This window comes from Oncorhynchus mykiss, unplaced genomic scaffold (assembly GCF_013265735.2).
Source record: "Oncorhynchus mykiss isolate Arlee unplaced genomic scaffold, USDA_OmykA_1.1 un_scaffold_229, whole genome shotgun sequence".
NCBI classification, from domain to species: domain Eukaryota; kingdom Metazoa; phylum Chordata; class Actinopteri; order Salmoniformes; family Salmonidae; genus Oncorhynchus; species Oncorhynchus mykiss.
This window is the reverse complement of record NW_023493697.1, coordinates 39,817-52,500: the sequence shown is the minus strand read 5'-3', so window position 1 is coordinate 52,500 and position 12,684 is coordinate 39,817. Positions and strand designations below refer to the sequence as shown.

The 12,684-nt window shown below is 47.1% G+C and overlaps 1 protein-coding gene across 1 annotated transcript; it reads left to right on the top strand.

The window, feature by feature from the left end:
- Window positions 1-4,866: 4,866 nt before the first annotated feature.
- LOC118948236 (homeobox protein unc-4 homolog) lies at window positions 4,867-11,069 on the top strand. Its single transcript, XM_036973332.1, has 3 exons — window positions 4,867-5,311; window positions 6,115-6,290; window positions 9,454-11,069. Exons 1-3 carry the CDS (start codon window positions 5,050-5,052, stop codon window positions 10,687-10,689), a joined length of 1,674 nt encoding a protein of 557 aa, XP_036829227.1. The 5' UTR covers window positions 4,867-5,049; the 3' UTR covers window positions 10,690-11,069.
- The last annotated feature ends 1,615 nt before the right edge of the window (window positions 11,070-12,684 follow it).

Sequence of the window (12,684 nt, the reverse complement as noted above, 5' to 3'; positions counted from 1 at the left end):
TAGAGGGGTATATAGAGGGGGTATATAGAGGGGTATATAGAGGGGTATATAGAGGGGGTATATAGAGGGGTATATAGAGAGGTATATAGAGGGGTATATAGAGGGGGTATATAGAGTTTTTTTTTTTGACAACTCAGTATAAGTGGAATGATCAGTGAAAGGTGGGGGAAAATATTTGTTTAGGAAAACAGCTAACTTCCTGCATTTCAACAGAGTCTTCCATGGGGCAGAGTGACAATGATGCAGTTTTAAATCTACTTTCCTCCCAATCTACACATTTTGCCATGAGACTGAGAGAAAATGTAGCAGTTTTAAAGTAACTGTCCAGTGAAAATCTCACTTTTAAAAGTAAAAATTATGTTAACCCATTCCCAAATAATTTGGTTGGCTTATCCTATACTCGTATTTGTGGCCAAAGCATTATTTTGGAGAGAACAAAAAAAACACTTAAAAAAACTCAACTCAAACTTGTATCTCAAACAGACTGTTTCAAAAAAGTTTCCTTTTATTTCCTCATAGAGGATGATGTCATCCTGAGGAGGAGGAGCTGGCATGACTATTTCCTCATAGAGGATGATGTCATCCTGAGAAGGAGGAGCTGGCATGACTATTTCCTCATAGAGGATGATGTCATCCTGAGGAGGAGGAGCTGGCATGACTATTTCCTCATAGAGGATGATGTCATCCTGAGAAGGAGGAGCTGGCATGACTATTTCCTCATAGAGGATGATGTCATCCTGAGGAGGAGGAGCTGGCATGACTATTTCCTCATAGAGGATGATGTCATCCTGAGGAGGAGGAGCTGGCATGACTATTTCCTCATAGAGGATGATGTCATCCTGAGAAGGAGGAGCTGGCATGACTATTTCCTCATAGAGGATGATGTCATCCTGAGGAGGGGGAGCTGGCATGACTATTTCCTCATAGAGGATGATGTCATCCTGAGGAGGAGGAGCTGGCATTACTATTTCTACATAGAGGATGATGTCATCCTGAGGAGGAGGAGCTGGTATTACTATTTCCTCTTAGAGGATGATGTCATCATCCTGAGGAGGAGGAGCTGGCCATTTTTTTTAAAGGAAATTTTACTTTAAAGGTCCACTTTTGGCAAAAAAAACGCAAAGATAACATATTTTGAACAGTATAACGGATCAATAAACCACCATAACATGATATTTAATGTTTAAAAATGGATGAATAAGATATTTGGTGACAAAAATGACCTGTTCTTAACAATCTCTACAGCCTCGTCCAAAAACAAATCTCTGTGAAATGAATTCAACACATACTGGAAGAGTTACTGGCTATAGCTACAGTGGCTAGCTACAGTGGCTAGCTACCGTGGCTAGCTACAGTGGCTAGCTACAGTGGCTAGCTACAGTGGCTAGCTACAGTGGCTATGGCTACAGTGGCTAGCTACAGGGGCTAGCTACAGTGGCTAGCTACAGTGGCTAGCTACAGTGGCTAGCTACCGTGGCTAGCTACAGTGGCTAGCTACAGTGGCTGGCTACAGTGACTAGCTACCGTGGCTAGCTACAGTGGCTAGCTACCGTGGCTAGCTACAGTGGCTAGCTACCTTAGCTAACGAACTAGCTATGTCATTTGTGACGGCGCATGACCAGAATGACACGTTGATGAACCACCGAAGGCACAAGCCCATTTCTGTTTGAAAAGTGAGAAAGAAAAGGAGTTGGACTGCTGCTTCTTTGTTGTTGTTGCCGTGACGTCAACTGTTAAAGCAAATTTCCTGCAATTCTTCATGCTGCCATTACCTATGACGTTTCATATGCTATTTTTGGGGCACCAGACAAATGTTGTTTTAAGTCAATTATTGGAGGGGGGGGGGGGGGGGGGGGGGGGACGACCAATCAACCTGTTCTGAATATTGTCCCCAATCCCCGGTGGAAATTCCACCTATGAGAGAGAGGGATAGAGGGGGGGCACTTATGCATTTGTCTCTGATTACCATTCTGTATTCAGGAGCACGGGTGGCTTTCTGTCAAGAAATTTAACACAAAATTAAGCGGTTATCGCCTCGGGCCAAATCTGTCCCCCTTCGATACGTTTATCATTATATGTATAATCTCTCTCTCTCCCTCTCTCCCCCTCTCTCTCTCTCTCTCCCCCTCTCTCCCCGTCTCCCTCTATTTCTCTCTCTCTCGCTCTATTTATCTCTATTTCTCTCTCTGTCTCTCTCTCTCTCTCTCCCCCCCCCCCCCCCCCCCTCTCTCTCTCTCTCCTTATTAGGCTACATTGTGTAAATACAGCTGGACATATCTCATTTCCTAATATCTCTTCATGTCACTCTGAGTCTCTTATCAACATCATTGGCACATGTAATGATTTCAAACTAAATGTTTAGGACAAACACTACAACAAGGTAATGATTACACAACAAAATATATCTTATTTTACTGTGCAGATGTCAGATTTCATTAATTGATTAAATAGGTTATGGAGGAGAATCTAAAACGGAATTCTCTCCATGTTCTTTTTATTCTAGAACATTATTAACAACTGAACGAATTATTTTACTGACAATTCAATCGCAGCCTACGGAACATCAGTGTAACTTTTTGGTGAGTTATTTTGATTTCCCCGCTTCAAACCTTCTATCCTACTGCTGGCTACTAGCAACTCAACGCCCCGTGATTTTTTTTATTTATTTTACCTTTATTTAACCAGGCAAGTCAGTTAAGAACAAATTCTTATTTTCAATGACGGCCTGGGAACAGTGGGTTAACTGCCTGTTCAAGGGCAGAACGACAGATTTGTACCCTGTCAGCTCGGGGGTTTGAACTCGCAACCTTCCGGTTACTAGTCCAACGCTCTAACCACTAGGCTACCCTGCCGCCCCGATTCTGTTATAGTCTGTTCTGCTACTGCGCGCCAGTGTTCCGGGTGAAAAATCAACACAAGGACGCGGAATGTTACGGTACACCAACCAACTAATCACATTTAAAAACAGTAATGGTGCGTGTGCATGTGTGTGTGGATCCGCCCGTGTGAGCGTGAGCGTGAGCGCGCGCGAGAATGTGTTAAGTGGCGGGGTGGTGGAGTGTAGGGGGTGACCGGGAGAGAGAGAGGGAGAGACAGAGAGGGTTGTAGTTTTAAACGCAACGTGACAGCCGGTTGTAGTTTTAAACGCTGACGTGACAGCCGGGGAAAGTGTGCATGATGAAGCTCCTTGATGCTCAGCAAGGATGTAATCGGAAAACATCACTTTAACTGGGTGAGACAGAGGGAAGGAGGGAGAGAGACAGGGGCAGGAGAGAGGGAAGGAGGGAGAGAGACAGAGGCAGGAGAGAGGGAAGGAGGGAGAGAGACAGGGGCAGGAGAGAGGGAAGGAGGGAGAGAGACAGGGGCAGGAGAGAGGGAAGGAGGGAGAGAGACAGGGGCAGGAGAGAGGGAAGGAGGGAGAGAGACAGGGGCAGGAGAGAGGGAAGGAGGGAGAGAGACAGGGGCAGGAGAGAGGGAAGGAGGGAGAGAGACAGGGGCAGGAGAGAGGGGCAGGAGAGAGGGAAGGAGGGAGAGAGACAGGGGCAGGAGAGAGGGAAGGAGGGAGAGAGACAGGGGCAGGAGAGAGGGAAGGAGGGAGAGAGACAGGGGCAGGAGAGAGGGAAGGAGGGAGAGAGACAGGGGCAGGTGAGAGGGAAGGAGGGAGAGAGACAGGGGCAGGAGAGAGGGGCAGGAGAGAGGGAAGGAGGGAGAGAGACAGGGGCAGGAGAGAGGGAAGGAGGGAGAGAGACAGGGGCAGGAGAGAGGGGCAGGAGAGAGGGAAGGAGGGAGAGCGACAGGGGCAGGAGAGAGGGAAGGAGGGAGAGAGACAGGGGCAGGAGAGAGGGAAGGAGGGAGAGAGACAGGGGCAGGAGAGAGGGAAGGGGGGAGAGAGACAGGGGCAGGAGAGAGACAGGGGCAGGAGAGAGGGAAGGAGGGAGAGAGACGGGCAGGAGAGAGGGAAGGAAGGAGAGAGACAGGGGCAGGAGAGAGGGAAGGAGGGAGAGAGACAGGGGCAGGACAGAGGGAGGGAGAGAGACAGGGGCAGGAGAGAGACAGGGGCAGGAGAGAGGGAAGGAGGGAGAGAGACAGGGGCAGGAGAGAGGGAAGGAAGGAGAGAGACAGGGGCAGGAGAGAGGGAAGGAGGGAGAGAGACAGGGGCAGGAGAGAGGGAAGGAAGGAGAGAGACAGGGGCAGGAGAGAGGGAAGGAGGGAGAGAGACAGGGGCAGGAGAGAGGGAAGGAGGGAGAGAGACAGGGGCAGGAGAGAGGGAAGGAGGGAGAGAAAATGTAATTGAGAGAGAGGCAGTGGGGAGAGAGGGGGTAGGAGAGAGAGAGAGAGAGAGAGAGAGAGAGAGAGAGAGAGAGAGAGAGAGAGAGACTAAACGCGTTTCCTTAAAATTCGCTTTCACAAAATCACACCACCACCATGATGCTGGCGACCATTCCTGTTTTAGATGTGTTTGTTGAAGAACACATGAGAGATGTGTGGGAGGTAGAAAAAGAAAAACATAATTTTCCGTCTGTTTTATAATGGATCGCCTTTCAATGAGCTGCCTATAGCCTACTCTCCCCCTCCCCCAGCCTCCCATGTCCATGTTGTGACAGGGCTTATATTGTTTGTGGAGGCCGATGTCAGGTGTAATTAGTAATCGATATGGAAAAACGTTTTTTTTTCCTCCATCTCTTCCTCTCACACACGAGCCATAGCCACGCCTGTGACGTTACCCGACCCATTAGCGTTTCTTATTGGTCCAAAACTCCCCGAGCCGCGGAAGGCCTAATTAGGGGGGCAGGAGAGGGAAGATGACAGGAAGGAAGGGGGGGGGGGGGGGTGATGTCTGGTAGTATAGGAGTAAAAACTCACTGTCTATGTCTGTTCCTGTTTTATAGTACAGCTGCGCTCCGTCGGTGTCTGTCTCTCTCTGTCCTCCCTCCTCTCTCTCTCTCTCTCTCGCTTCATCCCCCTCTCCTTCCCCTCGCTCTGCATGTTCACCCACACTCCCTCGGTCAGACGCCTCACTTCGGCCCCTCCACCGTCCGGGCCAGTAGCATGGACAGCCGGATACTCGAGCACCCCCACGCCCAGTTCGGAGGCTCTCTGGGCGGAATGGTCGGTGTTGGTTTCCCCTACCACCTGGGACACCACCACGTCTACGAGCTCGCCGGTCACCAGCTACAGTCCGCGGCCGCCGTACCCTTCTCCATAGACGGATTACTGAACGGCTCGTGCTCGGCCTCGGTGGTACACGGCTCCGGTCCTCTACTTTCCTCTGGCTGCGGGATTAACGGAGATAATCAGTACAAACTCTCAGGTAGGTTGGAGGCATGGACGGAGGAAGGGATGGAAAGAGAGAGAAAGGAGTGATACACGTCTGGAAATATTGGTTTGATATTATTGGCCGTAGAGTGATTTTAGTTTCCATGGAAATATGGCATCCTGTTAATGGTGAAGCTTTGCATAGAACCGTCATTTAGTTGGGCTTTTAAAATCAACTCTTGTTTTATTTTGGACTATTTTATAAACTCTGAAATGTAATGTTCAACTCAAATATTATTATCGATTTGTGATTAATTATGTCATAATTACAACCAAGTATTGAATGAGAAAAAAACAACAACGCGAAGCAAGTGCTAATTTCCTAACAAAACACAGTCCGTTCTGCTGTGCTGTTTAAATGGATGAATTATATATATATTTTTAAATGGCTAGTGTTTTTCAGAAATAATAAAGTTATATCAAATAAATGCATTTGTTATTTTCGGAACAGCCATATAACTCAACACTCCAACTAGACTCCCTCCGATGGAAATGGACGCGACCTATATTCCAACTCACTGTAGTGGCCTGTAATATTTCAGCAACTCAAGCAGGAGAAACCAGAAGAAGAAGAAGAACCAGGAGAACCAGGAGAACCAGAAAACACACATTCAGCATTTCTCTGAACTATAATCGATGCTTTGTGTAACAAGCAATTTACTGAACCGTTTAGTTCACGATGGCTTGATGTAGCTGAGAGATGGTTGTTGTTGTTGTCGTTGACTTGTTTACCGAGCCCACATGTCGTCAGTTGACACTACCACCTCTCTCTCTCTCTCTCTGACCGTTTCTGTGTAGATTCGGGGGACCCAGATAAGGATAGCCCCGGTTGCAAACGGAGACGCACGCGGACCAATTTCACCGGTTGGCAGTTGGAGGAGCTGGAGAAAGCTTTTAACGAGAGCCACTACCCGGATATCTTCATGCGGGAGGCGCTCGCGCTGCGGCTGGACCTAGTAGAGTCCCGGGTCCAGGTAAACAAACAACTCCCCCCCAAAACTATAAACACATTTAATTAAAATAAAATAAAATAAAATTAAAATAAAATTTCTACTTGCACTTTCTTATCAATGCCATGTTCTGTTGTTGAAAAGTAATACTACGTTCTTGAGGAATATTCTTCGACGGTGTATTTTATGCGCGAGAACAAAAAATATTCTTGGATTGTTGCAGTAATTTCTCAGTTTGGTTTGAAGTGTGTAATAACCAGGCCTCTATAGCTGTGTGTTCACTTTCATCAATAATCCCCATAGTGAGATATTAGTGAGACAGCTATTTGTCAATTATAGGCCCATCAATTAAAGACCTATTGAATTATGCATTAACATACAGTATTGATTTATGAGGTCATAAAAACACAGTTCCGTTTACTGAATGAACCAGAACACTGCTGAGGATTTGATCTCTCAACCATAACACATATATAATAGTAATAATAATAATAATAACATCTCATATATCACGGTTGTTTTTGCATTTTAAAATATTAATTGTTAAGATAAATTGTGAATTGTTGAAAAAAAATACATGATTCCTTTGTTTATTTGAATTGGTGGAGGCTAAATTTGTGGGCTGTGAATTCATGTCAATTTCTATTTTGAAATCAAGACAATTTGTATTTTGTGTTATGCTGTTAACGATAATTCGAAGATAAAATAGGCCTACATTATTATAAATATTAAAATTATTTGTATTAGTATTAGTATTGTTTTGTTCCATTTTTAGTTCAATTTTTAACCTAATATAGTAACCCCATAATTAAAAATATAAAACTAAATGTTCATTAATAAATCATCTATAAAAATCATCTATAAAAACAGTTTTAACCCAAGTACAAATATTCCCGATAAAAAAAAAATAGTAACCCTTAATTTGTCCAGCATGCTTTTTCATGATTGGATAACCAATCTGTTTACGGAAGTACTGCAAAAACACCACCTTTAAACCTCTCCGGCTGTGTTTTAGTTTTAGGCAACATTTTTGCTCGTCCGATATAAGGAGAAGCCGATCCCTTTAATACCATAATGAGCTGGCTTTATTGACATGGCTGTCCGGGACCGAATAAAGCTGTAGACCAGCGATAACACAGCCTACTACTTAATTCCTATAGGATAGATCTATTAGGCTGCACAAAACGCACTCACTCTCTCTCTCTATTTAACAACACTTTTTAGGCCGATCTAAAAACGACACCTCCACAATATCAATGCAAAAGTTTTTAGAAAACCCACTATTATCAACGCCTTCATTTTCATTTTCCCACCAGGCTCAGATTTGTTTGGGTGCTTAACGGCGACGTGCGTATTTGATGTGTTTACTAATTGAGGTATAACTTGGTGGAAATGTAGACAGACAGGAATGCTGTTGGCTTGGTGTTTTGGGGGGGCTTTGGTTTAGTCGTTGTGTTTCCTTGTAAAACTAAACGAGCATGGCTCTGGTGTGTGTGTGTGTGTGTGTGTGTGTGTGTGTGTATCTTGTTTGGGGATTTCGCCTCCTTTAAACCACAGATGATTATTCCCCCAAGCTGCTTAGTGCTTCTTTATCGGCAGCAGGTTCTTGCACGCGGAGATATTCACCAACATTACAAATTCATAAGAAACACGGCTATTGTCATGTTGTTTCCGTCGACGCACCACATTATGTGACAAACACGTAGCCCACTTCTCAATCTGAACGCTAACTCCCTGCGTTATCAGCGCCGAACATGCGGGCCCGTGTGCGCTGTGAGGCCGGACGGTGTGGGCTCACAGGCGGCGGGTCCCCCTGGCACACGGCGGCGGAAAGCTGCTCTCGGAGCGGTGGTAGAGGGAGGGGGCGGAACAGGGAGACGGAGGCAGGATGAATTGAGAGGGATAGGCCGAATTATCTACGGTGGAATTAAACGTAATTGGGAGAATTAGCTATCACACTGACTCTCGATTGACAATTAGACTGGGCGCATCTGTGGATAGGAGGAGAAGTTGTGATGTGTGTGTGTGTTGGTGTGTAATATAGACGAGGCCTATTTGGTGACTGGCGTCTGTTATTGGATATATTGGCCGCATTGTATGTTTGTGTTAGGGCTTCAGCTGCGTTTTAATCGTAATTAGGTGAGAGATGGTGGGAGAGAAGACGAGCGAGAGAGAAGGGGAGGGAGATAAGGAGGAGAGAAGGAGAGAAGGGGGAGAGAAGGAGAGAAGGAGGAGAGAAGGAGAGAAGGGGGAGAGAAGGAGAGAAGGAGGAGAGAAGGAGAGAAGGGGGAGAGAAGGAGGAGAGAAGGGGGGGGGGGGGGGGTGCCCTTAAACTTCTATTTGTTTTCTTTGGGGTCTCGGTGTTTCTCAACATGGACTAGTCTGTTAATTAGTTATGATCCGGTTGGATTTATAAATACTACAAACGGCACCTCTGGTCTGTCATTTAGCAACAACAACAACAACATCAACAACAACAATAATAATAAAATCAATATTTCAGAATGATGTGTTCTTGGTATATTTCGATTTAAAGCTGTTATTTTTTGCCACGAATATCTTCATAATATTATTGGTTGAGATACATTTTACGTCACTTTATTCATACTTTTATCGAATACAAAACTATTAATACATTTTATTAAAGCAAACATTTTATTCTAGCTTGTAGGTGGAACAAGTTGAGACGTAATTCATTTCACTACTCAATCTGAGGCCTTGTTTTACATGACTTTGGAGAGAAAAGGAGAGAGAGACAGAGAGAGATTCACCCCAACATGATGCACAGAAAATTAACTAAACCAATTTCCCCATTCTTGGCTCCCTGTGTGTGTGTGTGTGTAATGTGTGTGTGTGTGTGTGTGTAATATGTGTGTGTGTGTGTAATGTGTGTGTGTGTGTGTGTAATGTTTGTGTGTGTAATGTGTGTGTGTATGTGTGTGTGTGTGTGTGGGTAATGTGTGTGTGTGTGTGTGTGTAATGTGTGTGTGTGTGTCTGTGTCTGTGTGTGTGTGTGTGTGTGTGTGTGTGTGTGTGTGTGTGTGTGTGTGTGTGTGTGTCTGTGTCTGTGTGTGTGTGTGTGTAATGTGTGTGTGTGTGTAATGTGTGTGTGTGTGTGTAATGTGTGTGTGTGTGTGTGTGTAATGTGTGTGTGTGTGTCTGTGTCTGTGTGTGTGTGTGTGTGTAGGTTTGGTTCCAGAACCGGCGCGCTAAATGGAGGAAAAAAGAGAACACTAAGAAAGGCCCGGGGCGCCCGGCCCACAACTCCCACCCGACCACGTGCAGTGGAGAACCCATGGACGCCGAGGAGATCGCGCGTCGCGAGCTGGAGCGCGCAGAGAAAAAGAAACGGAAACAGGAGCGTAAACTGCTGAAGTCTCAAAACAAGTTGCTCTCCGGTGACCTCTTCCACACACCCGGCGGGTCAGACAGCGACAGCGGCGTGTCACAGATCACCGACAGTGAGCAGCAGCCTTCATCCGACTGTAACGGGAGCCGCCTTCATTCTGAACCGGGAGGAGGACACCACCACCACCACCAAACGGAACCAGACAGCTGTGAACAAACTCAAACACGCCCCCGTTTTGGTCTCCTCCAGGACCAGCACCACGACCACCACCACCACAACAACCAAAGAACCGCAGGGGAGATAGGACCGGGACCTGGGGTCCAGCAGCATGTGTCCCCGGGCAGCACGCACGGTCCTGGACTCGGCGCCTCCAGGTCCTCGGGCCTCCAGAAACTAAACCCGTTCAGCGTGGAGAGCCTTCTCTCTGACGCCACACCTCGCCGGAAACCACAGCTGGACTTCAGCTCGCTGTCCAATCAGAGGCCGCTGATAGGGAAGGGTCACTTCCTGTTGTACCCCATTACCCATCAGCCACTGGGCTTCATTGTTCCACAGACGGCCCTGAAAACCGGGCTGTGCCAGGACAACAACAACAACAACAGCAGCGGGCCGAACCCGGGACAGGGACAGAGATGTGTGACTAGTGAATCTACAGGTTATACCAGCTCTCCTCATCTGGCTCATTTGGGCCTAAACAAACCCCTTCACCCCCACCACAATCATGTTAGTAACTGTGTGGACAGGAGCGGGAGTGAGGCACAGCAGGGAAGTTACAACAACGACGGTCCAGACTCCGTTTCCCCCCCACCACAGAGCTCTGTTTCAGTTCAAACGACTTTAACGAGAACCAGTTCAACTCAGTCCAGCACGGGTAGTGACGGTAGCCGCGAGGCTGACGACCGACCGGGTTCGTCACGAGTAACGGACGTTAACGACGGCCAGAGTGAGCCCACCGGGGAGGGCACGAGAGAGGACTCGTCACCGGAGCCCTTGCGGTGTTCTGGCGCCAAGCCAGAGAGTCAGGCGGAGCACGAGGAGCCCGGGACAGATGGAGACGAAGTCGACATGGACTAACGCTGGTGCGTTATACAAACAGAGACAGAGACTACCAACCGACCCTGCTCAGCCCACAGACGACGTTTAAACATTCCCAAAGCTACAAGACACCTTTTAAAAAACATATCAGACAGACCTGCTCTATTGTTGTATTTTTTTGTTGTTGAACAGATTCTCTGATAGACTCAGACGGCCATGTGTTGCCTACTACTTTCCAAACGGAAGTCATAGACATGTCCACTTCAGAAGGAGAAAAATACAAAACATCTCAACACAGAAAAGCAACACAAATCCTCAAACATTTGTACATTTCTTTTGAGAAAGTATAAAAAAAAATAAAATAAAATATTTATATATGTGTAAACATTTTGATAAATAAATGTATTGTTTAAATGAAATCCCTGTTGTTTTAGAGGACCATTGAACCAGGGACAGGAGAACGGTGTTTCAGCCTTTATTATAACGGGGGATATTATCAGACTGGTGTTGGCCTGACCGTTGGTGCTGGGCTAGCGCTTGGTTATTGTTGTTGTGGGTTTTTTATATAGCGGATACATCTCCCTTCTCTCTCTAGTCAAGTCCGACTGGCTGTTTTGTGTTTAGTGCTTTAACAAAGGTATTCATTTGAAAGGCCCCCATCGAAATGAGGTTATGGGCTGGGGGCTATAGGACCCTGCAGGCCCCCGCGCTTCCTCGCCTCCTCGCCTCCTCGCCTCCTCGCGCCTCCTGCTGACTTTTGATATGAAAGTAATTATTTTCCCACCGGCTACCGCAGGTTTCCGGGGTTGGGTTGGATTTTTAGCCCAAAGGGTTATTATACATGAGCGATTTCTAGTGATATGAAATCACATAAACTCCCTACAATAATAGAATTAGCATGAAAGGCAGGGGTGTCAAATTGAAATTGGAAAATAATAGCCCAGGCAGCTGCAGAGAGAGAAAGAGAGAGAGAGAGAGAGAGAGAGAGAGAGAGAGAGGGGGTAGAGAGAGAGAGGAGAGAGAGAGAGAGAGAGGGTAGAGAGAGAGAGGAGAGAGAGAGGGTAGAGAGAGAGAGGGTAGAGAGAGAGAGGAGAGACAGAAAGAGAGAGAGAGAGGGGTTGTGTGTATGTGTGTGTGTCTGCGCATATTGGACAGGAGGAGATGAGGAGGGAGATGGGGATTCGTGGGGCGGAATTTTTCATGTGATCCATCCCCTCCCCTTCTCCCTCCCCCATCCCTCCATCTCTCCCTCCCCGGCTGGGCTTCCAGCCCCTTGTAGGCGGCTATATTAAGATAGATGTCCGATGATATCCCTCATTGTTCTGTCACTTATATTGATGTCGTGGTGCTATCCCGCTATTGATCATGTGTCGCGCACATAATAGGACAGGCAGTGGCACGGCGGCGTGCGCCTCTTTACAAAAGCCAGGCCACGCGGGCTTCCTTCCCTCACCATTTGTTCTAATGGGGCCTCGCGGGTCCCTTGAGAGAAGGAGAGAGAAAGACAGAAAGAAAATAAATATGTGCAGAAGTTGGAACCTGATGTGAAGTCAGGGAGTAGGAGAGAAGGGAGAAGAGAAGGGAGGAGAGAAGGGAGGAGAGAAGGGAGGAGAGAAGGGAGGAGAGAGGGGAGGAGAGAAGGGAGGAGAGAAGGGAGGAGAGAAGGGAGGAGAGAAGGGAGGAGAGAGGAATGAGAGAGGGAGTAGAGAAGGGAGGAGAGAAGGGAGGAGAGAAGGGAGGAGAGAGGAATGAGAGAGGGAGTAGAGAGAGAGAAGGGTATAGAAGATATTGTAGAGGAGAAAGGGGGAGGGGAGGTGGAGGTATAGAATATATTGTAGAGGAGAAAGGGGAGGAGAGGGAGGGGGAAAGGGAGAGCGAGAGAGAGAGATTGGTATAGAAGATATTCCTAAGGGTGAGAGCGAAGGGGAGAGGGGGGAGGGTAGGGGGTAGGAGAGAGAGAGGCATTTAATATATTGTAGAGGAGAAAGGGAGAGGGGAAAGAGAGAGGGGGAAAGGGGGGAGAGCGAAGGGGAG